Source organism: Lipophrys pholis (genome assembly GCF_963383615.2).
Source record: "Lipophrys pholis genome assembly, chromosome: 21".
NCBI classification, from domain to species: Eukaryota; Metazoa; Chordata; class Actinopteri; order Blenniiformes; family Blenniidae; genus Lipophrys; species Lipophrys pholis.
In genome coordinates this window covers 8639894-8662586 of record NC_137649.1, presented here as the reverse complement: position 1 = coordinate 8662586, position 22693 = coordinate 8639894, and the positions used below count along the sequence as shown (strand labels likewise).

Genomic DNA, 22693 nt, shown 5'->3' with positions numbered 1-22693 from the left:
AGATTACACTCTCCATTTCCCCCTGGATGTCAGCTTAACATTTCCACATTAGGGCGAGTGACACTCGGAAAGAGAAGGGGGGGGGGGGGGGGGGGTAAACAACTAACTGCACACTCACAAACGCATGACTATTGGAGACATATTGGTGCATCATAATGGTATGCATTACATTATTTACACATCAAGTTATTGGTCCAATGTGTCCTTAAAATTGATTTTCTTCTATTCACGCTGGCAAAACAACACTTGATGCAAGAATGAATAAAACAGTTCAGGGGCAATCATATTCACAACTACATTAATTAAAATTAAGCTTCACTTAAAATGTGAAAAAGAAAATTTTTGATTGTTTTGCAAAAAGCCCGCTTACTAACACGAACAGTTACCAGAACTTTGCAGCAACTCCATAGAGCAAAACCTGTGCAAACACGAGCAGTCGGGCAGAAGGATTGCCAGATATCCCAATAACAGAATCCTCTAGTGTGGCTTCCTAAAACAACTGGGACAAATACTCAAATGCACACAAAACAGTCTGTGACGAGCACAGCCCTTCACATGTTGCAGTGTCATATCAGCACCTGCTGTGCCAAAGCTGTTCTGTTGTGTTCAAAGTCACATGGCGGACAAACGAGTAAATATAGTCGCGACACCCTGCAGGGCCAAAATATTAAACCCAATGGGGGGGGAGATAACATGCCCATGTGTGTATATTTATGAGGGGGAAAAAAATGTGACACAGAGGAGTAAACGTTGACACTTCTCCTTCATGTGGGGTCGTTGGAATTATTTGCTTGTTAGGCCACTCTCACAGAGGCAGATGAACGCTGCAGCAGCGTTCGTCACCGTCAAACCAGAACTACCTGTCCAATGATGTATATGAACCACTGCTCATGATGGTTACAGTGCATGATGCCCTTCAGGGGTGTCATTACATAAGAGGGAAGGAGGTGAGAGACTATGCCCTGCTATTTTTACATCAGCAAACATCTTTAAGCGATGGACTCCTGCGGTAAAAATCGAGCATCCGGCAGGACGTACCAGCAGCGAGAACAAGGCAAAGAGACAAAAAGAAATACAAATAAGCAACAGCTAATATGCACATAAGCTGTTCTGATATTGGGAAAGCTGTGCAGCAGATGAGGAGAGGTGGTGAGCGTCGTGGAGGAAGCTGCCAGCATTATTTAAAATCACGACACAGAGGAGGAAATGGAATTTTTTGCTGCTAATCTTAAGCAAAGAACGGCAACTATTCAAACACTCTGCATACAAGCACAACAATCTATTATCCGACATGCGATCAAGTGACTGTGTATTTAGCCAATAAGTACATGCACAGTCCAATTCAAACACGCATGTATGGTATTATATGACCAACACGCTGATATCCAGACCCAGGAGCCAACAAATCCTCATGACACAAGACCGAACCATCACGGTATGAATCACTGTCAAACAGCTACTGAAACTGGGCTATGAGAGACTCCTGCCTCAGAGCTCCATTTCTATACACTGAAGTCAGTGCACACTGGAGAGGCGGGCTCAGTTTGAGCACACACACCAAAGTCTTTTCCCATCAATACTCTGCAAAGCAACCTACATTTTTAATTAGCATTAATCAATAAGTTATATTCCAACATGACCCAGTAACCCCTAAAGTACAGGAAATCATAACATTCAAAAGGTATTTACATGCTGGGAGGAATGTATTCTCATTTTGAACCGGCAGTTACTAAATTTCCAGTTTTAAAGACAACAAGTGTTTTAACATACCATCAATAAATAATACCACATGATGAAAATCATTCAAGTGTGATCAGAGAAAACAAAGTGCTATACGGTTAGCCGGTGTTCATCACCCAAGTTAGTAACAGCCAGTAAAACACCATTACAGTCTCCAGTAAAAGCACAAAGAGTTAAAAGAGATCAATGTACATTACCGAAAATAAACATCTTCAGAGTAGAATCTTTTTCTAATCTAAAAGTGCAGAGCAGTAGAGTATATCCACAAAAGGGGTCTGGGTTAACATAGCGTACTTTCAGGAGATTTTACACTCTAGTGGCATAAGCAATCTATGGCCATAAACCCATGAAAAAAAAAAAAAAGCGTGCTTGTAGAATGTCGGAAAACTGGCTGAACGCTGCATGCCTTGCATTACTCGCATGCTTACACAGCCTAAAAACACACACACAGACACACAAGGATAAAATGATTGTTATCCTTACCGTACATCGATCGTGATGAGGGAGTCTCTCACTACAGACGCTTATATTTCCTTATTGCAGCTTCAGCTCCTCTTACAGACACACTGCCGTGTCTAGAGGCACTGGAAATGCACACCAGCACCCACACACACACACGCACACACAGACACTGCTCACTCTGGGATAAATGCCTGCACGTGTGCTTGAAGCTAAAACGCATATGAATGTGCACCGTGATTGGTGCAGAGCCTTGCTCGATGCTATGATTTACGCACGCTCGCATGCACGGACACACAGTCAGTTCTTGTGACGCAAAAACACACACACACACACACGCACACACAAGCATTTACACACTAGAGCACAAAAGGAGGCTGAAAGTCACTGTGAGAAGAAAGCGTGCCGTGATGACCTTGGATTTTCCCATTTTTCTGCAACAGCGCTCCTTCTCAGAGGGGGCGGTGCAGCTTTCACATGCAGGCGCACATACAAACACACCCACCTCGCTTCTAATCAATCTCTCAGTTGGGGAGAGGGGGGCAAAAAAGAAAACAAAGGGGGCAATGACAGAGAATAAGAGAGAAATGTGCACCATGGGGAGAGAAAAGGGAGAAGACCTTCCTCCCACGCAACCTCCTTCCTCTCCCTCCTTCCACCCCCCCCACCCCCCACACGAGCATCACTCTCCCTTCTCACCATCGCTAATCTCCCCATCTCTCCTGCTTCACTTGCATTTGGTTTTTCCTTCCACTATTGTGCAACTTTAAGCCAAACAATCTTCCATTTTCTGGTTTGTGATCGAAGTGACTTTTTTTAAATCTTCAAAGATTAGAAATTTGATGGAAATTTCTATTGTGCAACTTTAATCTATCCAGACGTATTGTGGAAAATAGACAGAGCTGATCACGCTTTTCCATATTCTGAAACAAATATCCATGAATGCTACACTGCGCTGAACAGGGCTTTCGTTTCTAGCTTCTCACTTGCAAATCATCAACACGCCAAAGTAGCACAACTTTCAAATCAACCCATGCTTTTATCTGCTTTCCCGCAAAGCCACGAGAATGTCAAACGCAGAGACAGACGTCTGATCATAATTGTCTCTAATGTGCAAATTCGCTGTGGGACCAGAAAACTCAGGATGCTGTTGTGCTCCTGTGAAAGCTTGAAAAATAATTCACTTCATACATTCAGAATTTCTCCCAATATTACTCAGTGCTGAATATCTCAAGCAATTCTTCAAACCTGGCAAATAAAACAAAAGCCTATTTCCAAGACTAATTGAGTGCACCTTTTTTTTGCATTAACAATGTGTATAACAACCATTAACCATTTTAATAGAGTGTGAGAAAGATGAGACTTGCTATAAAGCTTGTTTTTTCAATTATAAGAAGTGCTCATCTGTCACTGATTGTACAGGGAAAAGACAGCGGGCTGCATCGGGACTGATCAATGAACTGAAGATGAAGGCAAATTGATTTCAGTTGAGCCACTTATAAAAACTGATTCAGACGTGGGGTTTTTTTCTTCAAGCTGCATGTGCGTACAGAAGCAGACGATGCCTGCTTTTCATTCCACCTAGGCAGCATGTACAGTCAAAAGAGTTTCATCCTTCTTGTTGCATGCCAGCCTTTATAATCCACATCAATGGTGGAGCGCATGTATCGATTCATAACAGACAAAGTTGCCAATTTCAATGGATGGTAGATTAACCCATTGTTGGACATTCATTAAAATACCTCAAAATTGTACAATTTAACCTTTACAGATAAAAAAAAATTATTATTATATGTCATTCATATTTGAAGTATCTCAAATTAAACATTCTGAAATGTCTACTAATGAGCTTTGTGAAGATCTGGAAAAGGTTAAACATTCCTTTTTCAACATATTATTGAATTATCTCTCGGGTGCATGTGATGTTTGTCTGACATTGGATATGCTGTAATTTGCAGTAGTTTTATGTGCACAATACATGTCATCGTATATCATGTCAAAGAAGCAAACCGCAATGGTACTAATGTTGTTATTATAGGTGTGTAGTTAGTTTTAAGATTGGAGAAAGAATGTTGCAAATATTAAACACTTGGCCAATAAAGGTACATTTGAACTCATATTAAAGCTCATGAAGAAAATTCAACAGCTCATACTGAAAATGATCACCTTCAATTACACAATACCAGTCACACCCAGCGTTCTTTTTGGTATTGGCTCATTCATGCACTGAAGTATCTTCAACACGATATAATAAAAGTCAACTTTCCAGGAAGGAAGGAACTTTGTAAGATAACAAGGTAGTTTATGTCAAGTAAAACCCAGATCAGAAATCTCTATTGGCAGATTTACCAATTTTCAATCACACGATATGGCGCCATGGTACATCTTTTCACTAAAATAACTCCCAGTGTGATGCAAAGACAGAGAGCACCCAGAGGGAGAACAGAGGAGGCAGTGTTATCACTTACCCTTGCCAATGCGATGGTCCAAAAGGGTACGGCAGTCCAGTGCCAACCTCTGAGAGGCCGGGACATCAGGCGCAGGCAAGGGCATGGCAAGCAACAAGCACGCTCACACTCAAGCAAACACTACTGCTTTTATAGACTGAATCCCCTTCCTATTCAGAGCCAAAAACATACATAGCACAAAAACAAACCGGTTGTCCAACTGAAACTGCTTGGTTTCTGAAATAAAAATATCTCAGGATTCCACGATAATCGTACACATCCACACGAAAACACACTTTTCAAAGTTGAGCCAGTGGATGATGGAAAAAAAAAGTGAAAATCTTCTATGTGAAGTTTGTAATCAAGACAAAATCCCAAATTCCCCACCGGTCTTCAGTGAACACCATCCAGTATGATTCTATTTCGAGGAGTCTTTGAAATTCATGTCAGCCCATAGGAGGCAGGTTGTCCGCATTAACCAAGAGATTAGCGATTAGTCCGTCAGTAGCAGCTCTGCAGCTCTGTGTGCATCTCACTCATTAATAAACATCTCACTGACACAATGGACCTCACTATACTATCCACCCCGGGTCCCTCTCTGGGCCTGGGACAGAGGGAGGGAGAGGACAGAGAACGGAGGGTGGAGGGAAGCAGCGAACAAGGGGCACCGACAGTCATTCAGTCAGTGGGCTTGAGTTTGAAGGAATGTGGACATGGATGTCAGCAGATACCACCACCAGAAAAACTGTCAACTGCATCATTTCAGAGTAAGTGCACGCATCTCATATAATAATCTTAACCTACGAGCATGTCGTTGTATTTGCATATTGTTATTGTGAAATCCCAGCATCTTCTATGTTTGCAGGTCACTTTTTTCACTTAGTCGTCAGTTTTGTTAAAATTTTAGAGGGAGTGGAAGATTTCTCTGGGTAGTTGGGGAGCAGGTTTAACACAGTTTTGCTTTCAACTCACCTGTCATGTTGGATATTAGTCACAAGGAGGCGTTCCTCCTCCAGCTTCAGACAGACAGGGCGATGGGTGGCACCTCAGCCCTGGACAGAGTCTCCACCGGCGGTTCGAGAAATCAGGAAAGCCGCCGGATTGTCTTTGGCCTGCAGAAGTTAAATATCCCAGATTAGCCAAAGCGATCAAAAATTAGTTTGACAACTGTGTGTGTTGAAACCAATGAAGGGAAAAAGTGCTGTTGCTTTCCATAAATGTGCCAAAGAGACCGTAGAATTAATCAATCGCCGGTTGGGCGGAAACGATGAATCACAACAGAGTTAATGAATTGGACATTAGCACTGCTAGCTCGTGGACGTTTACATCAGCCACACTCTATTTCGATACGATTCTGACATTACGAGTTCAAACAACAGCATCCAACAAGGTTAAGCCAATAATTAATAGTAGACACAACTGTATTTACAGTCATTCGTAGTGGCAGGTAAGTGTGCTAACGTTAGCTTCAACTAACCTGAGGCTTCTCTCGTAGCGAGAATGTTATTTAGTCAGCGACTACCATGCTTACCATGAACTGAACTCAATAAAAGTCCTCGAAATGTCGGGCTTCTGGGCTGTTGATGTGGGACGGGTTAATGGATGAAACGCCAGACAAGTTGAGACCAGCGTTGGTGTGCCCTTGTTTCGAATTAATTTGTTTCCATGCTAACTGGTGACATGTGTCAGAGCCCCACCCCCTCAGTGACGCATCGGTGACTGCACGTGCAGCTGCAGCTGAGTGACTGTCACGATCTGACAGACGTCCGTTAAACAAGGATAGACTCACAAAAGGTACGACACTTTAAACTTTGAGGTGAATACGGTTAAACGGAGTTCACTGGGACGGCTCCGGATTCCTGCCTCGTTCTTCACATCTGCTGTTACCAGCAGCAACAAGCGACGCTAGAGAACGTCAGTCACCAGTTAGCAGGGAAACTAGTCAATCCGAAACACCTTCTTCCCAGCTGTTGTGACAGCCTCCAGCCACAGTGCATCACCCTCAGCATGTTTGGACCTGCATGGTTCACTTTGTTTTACATGAAAAAGTAAACTTTATACACAAATAATGATAAATATCTCCACAGCTTTAGTAAATCATAAATATTGCACCAAATCTGATAAAAGAAGACTTATAGGTATTTTATAGGTATTCAACTACATACTGGAAAAAAACAACACATTGTTTTGAGATAAAGTCCTGTTGTCTTCTAAAAGATACCCATTTCGGCTACATAGCTTGTAAAAAGCTTTGTTTGAGAAAATGTCTCAGTACTGTAAACTGAATGCATGAAATTCAAGTTTTGTACTGCAGAATTGTGACCAAAACTAGAGAATTCCAGAGGACAGGGTTTTATTAGGATTTATTCAGATTGGTTTAGGCAAATCGTTAACAAACAACATGGCAACATATTCCCGAATGTTCTGCATGTTTTGATGTTCTTTTTGTGTCCATGCTTCCAATGGTGCCGGTCCAGTGACTCATAGAAAAACACGTCAGAAAAACATTCTTTTTATTATCATTATTAATTATAATGATAATAATGATAATGATAATAATAATGATAATAATGATGATGATGATAATAAAATTAAACAGTCGCCTAGGACAGTAATCTTTGCATCTTGCCACTAAGGGACAAGAATAAAGCGATCATTCATTCATTCATTACCTTCGCCAACAAAGTTGGCCAAGAAGGTTATGTGTCTGTATGCATGTATTTACTTATTTATTGGTTTGTATGTATGTTTTTCCAACTTTTCACAAAGAAACCTCACTCGAATTGTATGAAATTTTCAAGGATGATTTTTCAAGGACCAGTCGATTAGATTTTGGGACATTAACGGCTCACCATTTCTGAATTCAAAGGAGATCAACATCTGTTGCCATGTTCAGGTTCATTATTGTGCTCATATCTCATCACCGCCTGAGCACTTTTTATGACTTTACCATTTCCTTCGTAAGTTAATGCAAAAGTTCAACAACTACAAGGCAACTTTGTGTCGTCATTTCAGCAACAAGGCAATTCAGAGTGCAACAAACTGAAACAGCAGCAAGTGGAGAATAAGTGAGACATTGTTATAAAAACAAATACGATACAGTATACAGTGTATATTGTATTTCTTCATAGTATACAATGTATTTCTACCATACAGTAAAGATGCAGTGCAGCACAAAATAAGGGAGACACTTTTTTCATTGTAGAAAGATTCCAACTTGAGAAAACATAGAAGACTGCTGCAATATTGCATTGCAGTCTTTTCATTTTGCTGAATCATAGTGAATGCCGCTGATATTGCCTCCCAAAAAATACTGCCGCATACACTGATCTGTTTTTCAACCTCTCATGTCGTCTTCGGAGCAGGTTAAATGCCCATGCCAGTGTTTCCATATCAGTACCCACACGGTTACTTTCACTTTGCAAAAGAGCTCAATGATTCAATTTCAAGATTCACTTATGCAATGTGCTTCATTGTTGTTTTGTGACTTTGTTGAATATTAATTAAACTTCACCTTTTCTACACATCTGTGCAAGGCTTTGTCCTCACTTAACGAGTTAAATCTATGAAAAGTTTTAAACAAGTTGACTGCAGACAGTTTGTGCACAGGAGCATGTGCGATCCTCCAAGTCTTCAGTTCTACCAGTTGGTGGAGGCAGTGAGTGAGAATGAATCTATTTTCTAAACCTTCCAAGACTCGATCATCCACTTAGAAAGCAACTCATAGTAGGTTGAACATAATCTTAACATGTTTGCATCAATATTGTATGTGACCTTCATTTACCCTTATTAGTGATTCACTGAGCACACAAAATCATTACCTTCTGAGGTCACTCTCATTGTACTTATTGTGACGGTGTTTTTGTCCCCCTCTGCTGACATGGGCTCATCTGTTCCGACCTCTGACTACTGTTGGTCTGTAGCTCTATTCTGAGGCGGATAATATAATTTAGCTGACTTAGGGGCCGTACGGTATAGCTCAATCATCTTGATGGATTACCATGGAGGTCTAATGTGGATCAGGCCGCAGGTCCCGGATCGGCATGGGGCCACATGCTCCGAGCTGCATGTGATTGTTTCTGAACTTTCTTGTCGGGGAGAACTCATTTTAAATATGTCATAAAATTTAATTATTTTTATTCAGTTTTTTTAAAGAAGCTTTTGAAGTAACAGGGGTTTTATTTTGTTGTGGGAAATGGTTGAGTGTCATTATTCCACTTTACCACGTATTTTTGTGTCACTCTCACCGTCACTGACCTGTGTACAACTTCACTTTTGTGCAACAGCCAACCAACCCCAGCTCTATCCAAGTAAAGTGTCACACCTCTCACATGTGCTGACACGGCATGTTTGTTACACAGAAAGACACAAATAGATCTCTGTGTCCTGCAATACGTGCGATATTTGGCAAGCACGTACACCTTGTTGTTAGTTTTGTTTTCTGGCTTGGCACGTGGATGGGAGTCAGCTGATTAGTGGACAGCCAAAGCAATTAGCCTTAACACTAAATAGATTGAAGGATTTTATCCGTTGCGGACTAACTCCTCACTCAGATGGACTCAAGTTAACACATACTCTGGCAGTCAGTGCCACGAAACAACATTACACGCTGGATGTCAACAATAGGCAGACGTTAAACATTAAATATTATTTAATAACTAAAACTGAGACAGTGTTAATCAAGTTTTGGTTCAAAAGGTGACTTTACTCCTTCCAGCTGGTATGAGTAACGTCTGGTTGAGCCTTTTTAAAAGTGCCTGTTTAAACTGCATGGTGAAGTGTCAGAGAGGTTTGTTGATGATAGAACTAATTGCCTTAGTCACGGCACTTATTTTTAGATGTACAGTAATTAGCAAGAGAGGTCTGAGCCACGCAGTCACGGGTGGACAGATGGGAACTCATTAGATCAGTCTTAGAGGCTTTGCGTGTTTCCTGGACACAATTAGCAAGTCAAGTCTGAAAAACTTTAACCAGCTTACAACCATTGGGCCCACAAGCCTGCTGAAGTCATCGGCTGAAACCCAATAGAATTCTGAGGTCTATTGCTTTTAGAGATTCCTAGATTTGTTTCTTCCTTGCTCTCTCCCCGTGGCCTTTCATAGTCCACAGTGGTAGAATGGTCAGCAATGTTGCCTCTCAGCAGAAACATTTTGTTCCTCTCCGTGTGGGGTTTGTATGTTTTCACTGCGCCATGCCTCACGCTGTTTTGATGGGATATGGCTCCGGCCTCCTGGCGCCCTATCCCGTGTGAAGTGGGTATGAAAGTTGACTTGATGAAGATGTTTAAGGGACAGTCGAGCACAAAAATCAAAACACTGGCTTATTGATTAGTCAGTGAATGTGTTGTTCCTCACCCATGTCTTTAGTTTGAGTTTTTGTTTTATTGTACAGACACATAGATCATATGATGATGCCAGAAAAAGGTATTGAAATTTCGATTTGATTCACTTTTGTTTACAACATGACAGTTACAGCAGAGCCATCTCATGGCATTTTCACTGACACAAATGTAACAAATCCAAATGGACAGTGAGGAGGAGCAAAGCAGCACCACGGAGATATAATCCCTACAGTCCGGTCCTGGGCGGACCGTGAGGCCCCCCTCCCAGGTGGACATCTCTGGTAAACCTCTCATTTGAGGAGAAGACGAGGCCTGATAATCAGATGCCCGAACCACTTCAATTGCTTCCCCTCAGTGTGGAGGAGTAGCAGTTCAACATTAAGTCAATCCCGGATTACTGACCTCCAATCTCCATCACAAAGAGTGACGCCCGCTGCCTTTCTTGTATCGGCCATTTCTCTCATGGACCCAGCGCAAGTCTATCGCAGCAGACCGGTACAGCGAATGCATTACAGCAGCTGCCTGTCGGAATCTGTGGCCTGTGTCCCGATCTTTCCTCCCATCATTCATGAAAAAGACTCCAAGATACACTGAACTCCACCAAAGGTGGTGTTTTTCTTGCTGCGCCAGTTGGGGATAGTAAGAGAGTAAGCGAGAAAGAGACAGAGAGCAACGAACAACTAAATAACTCCAGACGTGAGAGTAATCAAGGCCAGAAGCTAAAACAGACAATCCTGAATGATCTCAAAGTTTTAATCACTCTGCCTGTACTCGTGTGTAATAAATAGCTGTATCCCCAAGAGAAGAAGTCTGATTTCTTGTCATCAAGCGGTCACATTGTCTTCTTGTTTTCAAAAATGTCAGCTGAATATACAGTACATGCATCCCTGATAGTTTGCTACACCTACATCTCATTTTGAATGGTAAGTATAAGGGCATGTGCATTGGCTTGTGTTTGCTGCTGAATGGCCTCGAGGTCTCGTCGTCAGGTGGGAGATGATTCAGCGACCCTGTTTTCAGCACCTCAGGTTTAGTGGGCCTTTGTAGGTGATGTTTTTTTTTTATGTGCACAGCCTGAGAGGATCTTGTCACTACCATGCCTCTATTTGCACAGACACATGCTAAAGTAGGAGCACAACAAAGATGCAGCGCCTCTGGAGCATTATTGTTGTTTCTACGATACCAGAGTGGAAGATTTAATGGAAAATATGTAGCGTGTGTGAAAATAATAATGCCATTCTATTGAAGTGTCAGTTTTGCTTTTGAAAGCCGTGGCTGACTTGGTCAAAAGATGTGTAATTGTACTTTGCCTTGGCATCATCTAGGTTCAGCGACCTCAGCGTTGCAGGCCAGTGAGAGTGGCTGCTGACTAATTAATCCTCTTTTGCACTCTTCACTCCTGCAGCTCTGCTTTGTGGCATTCCTTGACTTCATTGCATTGAGGTCCAGGTGGTGACCTACAATTCTGCTGCTACGAGTCCACACCGCATCGGCGTTGGATGCCTCTTCGCATTGGGGACGACTTCATGTTTCATTTGGCCTTTTGGATGGTTGTGCCTTCATTTTCTCGTGTTTCTAATTTTGCTGCGCAATGGAATCAGCAGATATGGATTATGACCAGCTGGATGAATATAACAGATGGTAAAGGCCCGATATGAAGAATGGACACACAATATGTGAAAATACTACAGGTCAGTTTTATTTATTTGTACCATTTCTTTCTTGCTGAAGACGAACCCTAAATTTAAAAACACCATTTTGTCGGGGTGCAAGCACATGACGGTGATTCTCTCATAGCACAGAATCTCTGTTGATTGCTGCAAAAGCCATTGACATAATACACTCACAGTGAATATTGTTGTCAGCTGTCATCATTAAGAATGCAGCTCCTCTGATACCAAAGTGTTTTGTCTTTGCTCGTGCTGTGCAAATACACCATTTTGGTGAGAATCAGACTGGAGACGGTGGGCTGTGAGTGGGTGAGACAGCAGCACTTGGAGCCAGAAGGACTTGGAGGAGTTAAACTCTGTGCACTAACCAGCTCAAGTCTAAATCTGGCCACCAGATAATTCGACTGAAAGCTGCCTTGCTTCTGGCACACGCTGCATCGACACGTGGAGCCGAGCAGGTGGCTCCATGCAACATGCTCAATTCAGACTGATCCGACCACAAAAACACAACAAAAGAGCCGCATTATTTAAACAGATGTCTTCTGTTGATTTGTGTACAATATTTGCAAAATGATTCCGGTTGAGAAATCAGCTTGTTAAACTTTTTAAATTATATTTACATAATTCCATTCAATATTTGCTAGTGTAGTTGATAAACATCCTAAAGTAAAAAAAAAATATTGTTAGAATTCAATGTACAATTGTATTAAAGTGGGCTTGATTTATGTCCAGTGTGATTTTCACATCATCTGACTTGTGAAACAACTCACACATTTAAGGAAAGTGCAGATACTTATGAGAAAGTGATGTAAGTAATAGTGCTTACATCAGCAAAAGTAAAGCAGTAAAGTTTCAGACATGTTGTTGGAAGGACTTAAATGGCAACTGAAATCATTTCTAAAGTGGAAAACAGTATTGACGCTTCAAATCTGGTTCGCTTTCATCCATGAAGCTTTTTTTTAAAAAAAAAACATTTTTAACGTCTCATTGACAAGCCTGTCTCTTTTTTCGCATTTTTAGTTATGTCGGTGCATGAAATGTGCCGATACACAAAAGGATTGTCGTGTCTTTGTCTTGTTCAGGCTACATCATATAGGCCGACGTCTGATTTGATGATGGGGTGGCAAAGAATATAAAAATTGTCACAGATTTAGAAGATTTTTTTCATATTTTTCTTGTCAGCGCAGGCTCAGTCGGTTAAATGTGATCGCCTTTTGAATGCAATGTTGCGGGTTCAATATCTCATTTCGCCCTGTCAGTATGTCCTTTAAGATGACAGTGAACATCAAATTGCCGCCAATGGAGGTTCAGTGCCTTGCATAGCAGGTGTATGGGTGAATGTGACTAACATTGTGCACTTTGAGACTCATGACGCAGGTAAAAAGTACACCTAAACGTGAGCTTAAGTTTAACCTATAGTGAAATTAATATCTGTTTTGAATAAGAAGAGAGTAAAAATGATTGAAGTTGTCAAAAGAAGCATTCATGCAATGCCACCTGGTCTAGCTATAGATAGTACCGCTTTCCCCCTTTTTCTGTTACAGAATGTCAGCAAATATCAAATGTCTCCATCACAAGTACCCAAAGCCTGATTGAACCTTTAAAAACTGTAAAAAAAAAAAAAAAAAAGGGACTGAAGCTGCAGACCAGGATCAAAACAAAAGAAGTTACACAAAATATAAAACCTCGAAACCAGGAAATAATCACCAAAGCCCAAGCTTCCACAATTAAATCCAAAGATGCAGGGACACAGACTTTGTGAAGATCAAGGGAGAAACTGAGCAGGTAAATTGACAAGCCTGGGGATGGTACCTGCACATAAGGAATGACACTTCGCTGACAACAATCAGAGGTAATCATTGTAGCAGAAGGAGCGCTGAGGAGGACATGACGGGAGAGAAGGGATACATGAAACCATATATCAACTATTACTAGAAACTACCAGAACCATAACAAAACCTAGAACTACACGAAACACAACAACATCCAGGACCATGACAGAAAATACAAGAAAAAGCAATATGGAAACGGGAAAAAAAGGAAAACAGAAAGTAAAAAAACAACTGTGTGAGGTTTTTTCTTTCTTTATGATAAAGATGTCGCTATATGATTTGGCCAAAACTTTTGTGGAGCTGAAATCATTTACTTATTTTTGGTTTTTGTAACTAATCGTTTTGCCCTAGTTCCGAGCATAACGGCACAGCTTGGTTTAACCTCCATCCAGAAACCGCTGTAGGCAGTAGAAATCATGTTCATTTGTCCTTTTCACTTGTGCTGACACAATATCCTCTGAAGACGTTGGAAACAATCTTGACTGCCACCTTTTGGTCTCCATATTCCAGGCTGTTGACTTCTCCGGATCTGAGACCTACAGCCGAGGTCAGCAAAGGTCATCACCATGGTGACATTTGCTGAGACGACACAGGTCTCTCCGATGGAGCTGCGTGAGCCTCCCTGCCTGACCGCCACCCTGTCCCCTGGGCTCCGGCGGAAAAAGATGCTGTGGCAGAACGCAGTCAAACACATCATCATTCAGCAGGAGCTCAGCGCCCAGGTGATTGATCTTTCCGGTCCTGATTAGATTAATTGGTTTTTTTTGGCATTTTTGTATAAATACTACAACAAGATAGGTAGGACAGTGTGTACTGAAACAGACCTGAATAATCCACAAGCATTCATGTACCTCCAGGAAAAAACGATGAGAAAGATAACAAGTACTCGATCTGATTTTTCGGCATCATTTTGGCAGGTTGGTGTGGAACCGGCACGCAAAATCGTTGTGACAGATGCGTACATAGAGGAGATCAACAAACAAATCCGCAACAAGGGCTCCCGTGGGGTCACCAAGCGCCGCTCCTCTTCATTCAGAGTCCAGCCGACCATCCCCCGCGGTTCCACCAGCACACGGAACAGTGTCGCCGGCTCCTCTACCGACTACTCCAGCGATGCCGACTTCTTCGTACACTGGGGCCACACTATCCGTGGCGTCTACATACCACGGCTGAGGCACACGTTCAAGTCCCGCGACCTGGAGAAGCTGTACCAGCAGCACTCCTCCCACCAGAGACGCAACTCTCTCGCCATCACCAACGTCATCGATGCCATAGCCAAGCTGCACGTGTTGGTCCTATACCTTGCTCTGGCCCCAGAGACTGATGTCGATACCCTACGAGGCTGCTTGACAGGCATTTTCATGCTGTTCGCCATCGCGCTCTGCATTGTAGTGTTAACCTGCAAGGACTCCATGTCCCCTCGGTGGCTTCACTATGCTGGCCTCGCGAGCTGGCTTTCACAGACCACGCAGGTGCTTGGGGGACTAGTCTATGGACTGGAGAAAGACCCTTCGTGGTATGTTTTATTCACATTATTTGCAACATACACACTACTGCCATTACCTTTGCTGTGGGCCATGTGCGCGGGCTCCCTCACCTCAATACTGCATCTTCTGGTGGAGATAGGGCACTACTACAATGATGCTTTGCTTATAAAAAAGGTGAGAATTGTATCTAACATGGCTTTAAATGCTAATGCCAGCTCACATGGTATTACTGTTCGGGGTTGATATAAAATGAATTAACCTGCCGTTTGAACTTTGGCAGGTGTTTGCCAAAGCCCTCCTGTACCTGGGTATGAACACAGCTGGACTGTTCATCCACTACCTGACCGACCACGCTCAGCGGCAGGTCTTTCTGGAGACCCGGCGCTGCATCGAGGGTCGCCTGAAACTAGAGCAGGAAAACCAGAGACAGGTACAGTGAAAGTGAAAGTGGCCACAGCCCTGCAGTTCAGAATGGAGGAGTTTGTAGACAGTGGCATAATATGACAACATTTGAATAAAACAATGAAGAGAAAGTCAGGGGTGAATCTCGAGAAACAAGAGGAATTCCACCATCAGAGCTGATGGTGAATCCAAAGATTTGGGGGAGATCTTTGTGGTGAAAATCATTTGTCCTATTCATCTCAAGTGTAAAATAAAATGTCTACGATTTCTTCATGATGTCCGGCCCTGGGCACACTGTTTATTGATCGCCTCATTGTGCCGCCTCACAGGAGCGCCTGGTGCTGTCGATCCTTCCTCGCTTTGTTGCCTTGGAGATGATTGCTGACATGAGCTCTTTGGAAGATGAACTAAACCCTCAGGAATTCCACAAGATCTATATTCACCAGTACAGAGATGTCAGGTACCGACACTCACACGTTATATACTGTGACGTATGTGACCTGTGTGGTTCAAAACCACTGAATCATCACGCAACTTTCACATTTCTGAAATGTGGAGTGAACCAGATTGATGGTGGAGTCTTTTTCTGTGCGGCTGCAGTATTTGATGAACTTTTTCCATCTCTGTCCCCTTTTCCAAATGGAAAGCCATTTCATTAATAATTTATAGCTTTGCCTCTCAAGCCTGTGTTCACTGGAGCATTTTCCTTCACACCTGTTTCTCTCCTTCCTGCAGCATCCTTTTCGCAGACATCAAGGGATTTACCCTGCTGTCTATGAACCTGTCAGCTCAGGACCTGGTTCAGACTCTCAATGAGCTCTTCGGACGCTTTGACCGACTTGCAGATGTGAGAACCTCAGCAGTCAGCACCGTTTTGGATTGAAATACATCAGAAACTCAATTTTTCAATGCAGGTTCTGCTATAAAAAGACCTTCTTTTTTTTTTTTTTACATTTTTAAATGACGTGTTTTCTCATCACAGGAGCACCACTGCTTGCGGATAAAGATACTTGGAGATTGCTACTATTGTGTTTCAGGGGTCCCCGAGCCACAACGTGCACACGCCCGCTACTGTGTGGAGATGGGTCTGGCTATGATCAACTCGATACGGTCAGTCTTGACTCAAAAAAAGACAAAACAGAAATAAAGCAAAGCTTAAAAAGACTCATAAAGTATGTTCAAATAGGGCAAATTGACCCTCACTGTGAAAGAGATGATATTATTCTAACAAGATCATCCAACCACTGACCCCCCCCCCCCCCCCCCCCCCCCCCCCCCCCCCCTCTTCCCCCAGATGTGTACGGAAGCAGCTGAACTTTGACATGGACATGAGGATCGGGATCCACTCTGGCTCCGTCCTGTGTGGGGTGCTGGGTCTCCAAAAATGGCAGTTTGACGTCTGGTCCTGGGATGTCGGCATCGCCAACATGCTGGAAGCTGGGGGAATACCAGGGTGAGTTTTGTGATGGCGTTGGTATGTTTGTATGTTATTTGAATGTGAGGTCGATTGGTGACTCATTGGTGTGAATGTGAGTGCTTGTGGTTTGTTTGTCGTTTGATTGTTTTGTGGGCTGGTGAGCAGTCGGCTGTAACCAGCTCCAGCCTGAAGTAGAGGACGTAATACAGAAGAATGGATGAATGGGTGGAGTGCTCAACCTATATTATTTACCTTTAAGGACCTTTTATGGTTACTGTCTTGTTATCAGTACACCAGTGATCCCTGCACACCAAACAGTTATTAATGTTTACTGTATATGATTCGGAAATCTTGGAAACAAAGATCCGTGCACTTGATCCAGACCCGACGCTCACAAAATGAACAATTGGTTCAAATCTGCTTCAATTAAATTAACCTTTTAATTTTATTTCTTTGATTTTTCTTTCTCTTTCAGGCGCATTCACATCTCAAGGGCGACTCTGGATTGTTTGGAAGGGACTTATAAGATCGAAGAAGGTCACGGGCGTGACAGAAATGAGTTTCTACAAAAGCACAATATCGACACTTTCCTCATCATCCCCCAGGAGGACAGGGACAAAGCTGACCCAGCTGAGCCCCCCAAAGTCCATAAAACTATTCGCACCTGGATTCCAGAGGTGCCTCTCAGGAACGGCATTGACATGAATAGCGTGAGTGTCGAGAATAAAATCAGGGATGAGCTGTGAAAGATATACCCGCCTTTTACCATATGATTGTTCATATTATAGATCCTGGCTTCCTTTACAAATGGCTCTATGCCCAACATATGGAACTCCACCTCCAAGGAGATCAACAAGCGCATTAAGCATGCGATAGAAGTCCGTAGCAGCGAGCGTATGCACATGGAGCACATCACTCCGTTGACCCTGGTGTTCAAAGACACACACATTGAGGAGAAGGTATGTTGCACTAGGTAAAGGCAAGAAAGGCTGAAAATAAGTTCTATAATATAATAAGAAAAACAAATGATCTCCTTCTAGACAATGCATCTTCCCTGATTGCTTCTGATTTGTACAGTTTTCCCAGCTGCGAGATGAAATGTTCAACTCCAACCTGGTGTGCTCCTTCATCGTGCTTCTGTTTCTCATGGCTGCACAAACACTCATACCTGCCCCCAGGTAAAATACAATCATTATATCTCACAGAAATGTATTGTGTTTTGTTGTTTTAAAGAGAAAAATAAGATTAGCATCTTTCCCCTACAATCGAGTAAACTAAAATCTCAGCCATTATGATTTTCTTCCAATTTTCAGTCTGTTTTAGTTTGGCGCTCTCTGCTGTTAATAATAAGAATAAAATGCACCATTGAAGAGCTTGCCGACCATTCATTCTGAAAGCCTATTTCATGCGTTCCTCATCCTCCAAAAATCTGCATTTCTCTCGATGGGCTCACTTCCCGCCTACTCTTACTCCACTTCATTCTCCACCTGCAGGCTCCTCCCACTCGTCCTCCAGTTCTCGGTCTTCCTGCTTGCCTACATGGTGCTCCTGCTTTTTGCTCTGGCCGAGGAGTTCAAGTGGTGCCCTGCTCCCCTGCAGCAGTTCTGCTGCTGGATCCATGAGAACAACAGTGCCCGAAACCTCCTCACCCTCACGGCGATCGTCATCAACTTTGGCTTGGCCTCCACCAACATGGTGAGAGTTTAAACCAGGAGTCTGAAACCTTTGGGACCTTAAAAAGCCGTTTTTGTCCATTTTTCTCCACCAAATCAAAGTTAACTGAAGCAATAAAACACATTTAATACTTAAAATGATCTGACACAGCACGTGAAATGTCACATGTAATTTTGAAATCTAAACTGTGTCTTATGTTGCATTCATGACGTTTAATTTAGGATGGTGAACGTTTCATTACATTTTCTGCTGTTTTCGTACTTTGAGAAGGTTTTTTTTCAGCATTTTTTTAGACAATTTTGACATTTTAGCTGTTTTAACCATTTTGACTGGGTTTTTTTTAAGCAGCTTTGTGTGTTTTTCCCCCATTTTTAAAGCTATTTTATTTTACAAATCCCAGTCATTTTAGTTTTTTTTAAACAGTTTTTGCTAAGTTTAGCTTTTTTTTTTTTAAAAAAAAAAAGCTCATTTCAGCCAAGAGTTAAAAGCAACTTTAAAAATGGCTTTGTGTGTTTTCATACAATGGAAAATAGATAAACTGTTTAGTTGTGTATAATTTTGTTCATGGAGCCACTCCACTTCAGAAGGGCCACAGGTTGCGGAGCCGGGGGACGTATATCAATGATAAGAAACATGTGATCCTCAGTAACAGAGGGACAAACTCGGCACATTTACCACAAAATATATGAGAACTATGTCTTTCATGTGTTAAAAATTCCTCAATTCCAAATGCATTCAGAAACACGGTAGTGACAGAATATCTCTAATGGATTTGTGATTCTGTAAAACTAGTGACTCCTTCATTTTTGGAGACACGCCAATGATAATCAATACAGTGCTTGTCGATCCTCACAACTGATTTCTGCTGCCATCGAGTGGCCAAACATATGTAATCATGAGAATCTCAGGCCCGCTCAGTTGTTGGTGCGTTGATTGAAGAATCATTCACTTATTCATAAAAAGAGAAAACCCAGTGCAGAACATGAAAGCATCCATGTATCTTTTAAACGCAGCGCACACTGGGTCAGACAGCCGACCACAGCCGCGTTCAATCTTATGGGCAGTTTAGTGTCACAGATGAGCCTGAAATGTCTGTTTTGGGACTGTGGAAAGACACTGGAGCATCTGGACAAACCAGTACAAACAGAATATGAAAGCTCGCGAACCCAGACGTCTCGAAATGAGTCGTATCCAAAGTTTCTCTTTAATCATTCTTTAATTGCTGGGGGGGTGGCGTGTGTTTTGTGTGCAGGTGTGGTGTGTTCTCACAAGCGCGGACGAGGCCGACGTCGTGGATAAAACCAGCTCGCATCCGCTCACTGTCTGTACTTACCCCGAGGTCAGAGAGCATCTTAAGCCTGATGCTGAACGGACGTCTTGCGGGTTTCCGCGGGATGATAATCTGTCCTCTGTGCGTCACCTGTTTGCGGTCAGATCTTTGTGCTCAGTGGCGTGATCGCCATGGTGACCTGTGCCGTGTTCCTGCGTCTGAACTCCCTGCTGAAGCTGGCCGTGCTGCTGCTGGCGGCGGCTGTGTACTCCTACCTCATCCACCTGGCCTTCCTCACGCTCATACGCCACGATATGCTGCACAGGTCAGCCCGCAGTGCGGAGTACACAAACTATACTTAAGTTGACTTGATTATAAGTGTTTTTAAAAAAATTTTTTTATTAATATCTCAACTTTCAATTGTTTGTTCAGTAGAAAAATATCATTTCATTCACATCCAGGTCTCAGTATATCAGAAGAAAAGGAATTTCAATCATTCTCATGGCCATGTTTATTGTCGCGGTCTTCTACAACGGACGGCAGGTACTGATCTGATTATCCGACTCACATTATCAGCAATCAAGTCACTCCTCCTGGCGACATGTTTGTAATCTGCACTCCTGAGACCGAAGCTGTCGCAGGCAGGTGATGTTGTTGTACTTTACTACCCCCCCCCTAGTGGGAGGCCACGGCCAGGCTGGACTTCCTGTGGCGTCTGCAGGCCCAGCGGGAGGTGGAGGACATGAGGGAGCTGAGGGAACACAACGAGTGTCTGCTGCACAACATCCTGCCCGTGCATGTCGCACGGCATTTCCTGGACAGGAGCAAGAACGACGAGGTACTTTGACCTCAACTTTTAAAGTACTTACTGTTATCGTTTACTTTTCTCTTTTTTTTTTTTTTCCAAGGATAATCTGCTGTGTTGCATGCATGATGATGACTTTTTTCATGTAGACCTCCAGTACTTCTAGTTAATCAGTACATATGTGAGTTGAGGTTTTTAGAAATGACTAAAGTATAAGACGTGGTTGTGATTTCAGGAGGTGTACTCCCAGTCCTATGACGAAGTGGGTGTTATGTTTGCATCGATCGCCGGGTTCAACGAGTACTTTGAGCAGAAGGAGATCAAACACGAGGGAGTGGACTGCCTCAGACTTCTGAACGAGATCATCGCAGGCTTTGACGAGGTGGGAATCGGACTCCTGAATTTCAATCGCAATTTATATCGCAACGTCGCTGCCGCATTGACGTTTTTCCTGTGTTTTCTACCAAGTTGTTGGAGGAGTCGTATTTCCACTATGTGGAGAAAATCAAGACGATCGGGAGCTGCTACATGGCGGCTTCGGGTTTGGCCCCGGACAAAGAGGTGAGTGGCGCTTTATGTTTTGCGTAGATTTTCCTGTGTCGCTACCAGTTGTCGTTACTCTTTCGTTTCCCATTTCTGCATCTCCGTTTGTCTTTTCCCTCCTTCAGGCTTCAATGGATGAGTGGAATCACCTCAGTGAGCTGGTTTTGTTTGCGCTGGCAATGCAGGAGACCTTGAAGGAGATTAACAGGGACTCTGCCAAAAACTTCGAGCTGCGTGTGGGTGAGTGTTAAGCTGAACTAACACACACACACACACACACGTCAACACACTCTAAAACGTGGGAATGTAAGTGTGCGTGGTCGCCTGTGTCTGTGTCTGTGTACCCTTGTCCATGATGAGTCCTCAGTTGATCGATGTGTCGGCACTCCTCCAGGTATTGCTCACGGGCCGGTGGTGGCAGGAGTGATCGGCACCACCAAACCGCAGTACGACATCTGGGGGTCGACGGTCAACCTGGCCAGCCGCATGGACAGCACAGGGGTGAGCGGATGCATCCAGGTACCCGAGGCCACTCGCAAAATTCTGGCCGAGTGGGGCTTCGTCCTGGAGCTGCGCGGAGAAATTTTTGTTAAAGGGGTGAGTGGAAACTGAATGGTCCAAAGTGTAGGACAAGCTCGTCACACTCTCATGGCCACTCTGGTCTCTGCAGGTAAGCGAGCAACAAGGGAAAGTCCGGACCTACTTCATCAGCACCATGCGCAGCAAGAGGGCCAGCGGAGGGACAGATGGCCGCCCGGGGGCGCGCGCGGGACGCATGACGCTGGCGGGAGTGGTGTTCGGTCTGGTCCAGGCCAGACACAAGGAAAAGACAAGAGAGCTGAATGGAGGCTACAGTCTGGCTCCCAGTAAACTGCAGTGTTAAAGAGGGCCGCTTGTGGAGGGGGACGCAGCGCAGACTTATTGCCCCTGTTGATTTTCACTGGTGATAAACTTCCTCCAACCTTTGCCATATCTGAATTTGCTGCACAAACACATTTGCTGGTGTAGCTGTGTTACCATGCAGATGTACCAAAAGCCTTTTTTTTTTTCTCATTGTTTCTTCTTACAAGTATGTCCTCATCTTCATCTTTCCAGAAATCCCAAAGAAATGGAAGGTTTTTCTTTCACTTGAACTTTACTGATCATCTTGAGAGCACATCTCTTTTCTGATTTTATTGCCATATCTACACACCATAAACAGTGATTTCAACTTTTTAGACTTTTTTTTTCTACAAACAAAAAGGAAAGTTCAGACCTCTGAGCTAAAACACAGAATAACCCAAAGTAAACAGACCGACCTCATTTAGATGACTGAAGGCCTAAGCAGGACTGAACAGAGATGTTTTTGTTTCATTTTTAAAAAAAAAATTTCGTTGTCTTGCTTCATGTTTACATTTATGTTTTGGTACATTTCATCTTGTGAGCTCAAACATTGTTTTTAGTCCATTTTATTATGAAAGATTCTTTATGAGAGATTGATTTTGCAGTATTGGAATCAAATATGTTTTAATTTCCCTTAACATTATATCTAAAATGGTAGATTACACTGCTTACAACCCTGGTACTGAGAACCTACAGACTTAGAATGACACTAAATGCTTTTTTA

The 22693-nt window shown here is 43.0% G+C and overlaps 2 protein-coding genes across 2 annotated transcripts in view; one reads left to right on the top strand and one right to left on the bottom strand.

Annotated features, from left to right (window-relative positions):
* LOC308126127 (protein EFR3 homolog B) overlaps positions 1 to 6308 on the bottom strand; it is a 30210-nt gene extending 23902 nt beyond the window's left edge. The window contains exons 1-2 of the mRNA XM_080490262.1: positions 6178 to 6308; positions 5619 to 5758 (exon numbers count right to left, since the gene is read on the bottom strand). Of these exons, the coding sequence (XP_080346388.1) occupies positions 5619 to 5625 (7 nt within the window). The 5' untranslated portion in view covers positions 5626 to 5758; positions 6178 to 6308. The remainder of the gene's footprint in view (positions 1 to 5618; positions 5759 to 6177) is intronic.
* Positions 6309 to 14055: 7747 nt separating this feature from the next.
* On the top strand, positions 14056 to 21970 carry LOC308126811 (adenylate cyclase type 8; the record flags this gene model as incomplete). Its single annotated transcript, XM_080491449.1, has 20 exons — positions 14056 to 14211; positions 14407 to 15150; positions 15257 to 15406; positions 15708 to 15838; positions 16114 to 16225; positions 16361 to 16488; positions 16673 to 16831; positions 17271 to 17505; positions 17584 to 17754; positions 17873 to 17973; positions 18289 to 18490; positions 19722 to 19808; positions 19904 to 20064; positions 20201 to 20282; positions 20419 to 20577; positions 20780 to 20926; positions 21013 to 21105; positions 21213 to 21327; positions 21482 to 21684; positions 21758 to 21970. 20 exons carry the CDS (start codon positions 14056 to 14058, stop codon positions 21968 to 21970), a joined length of 3549 nt encoding a protein of 1182 aa, XP_080347575.1.
* Positions 21971 to 22693: the final 723 nt, after the last annotated feature.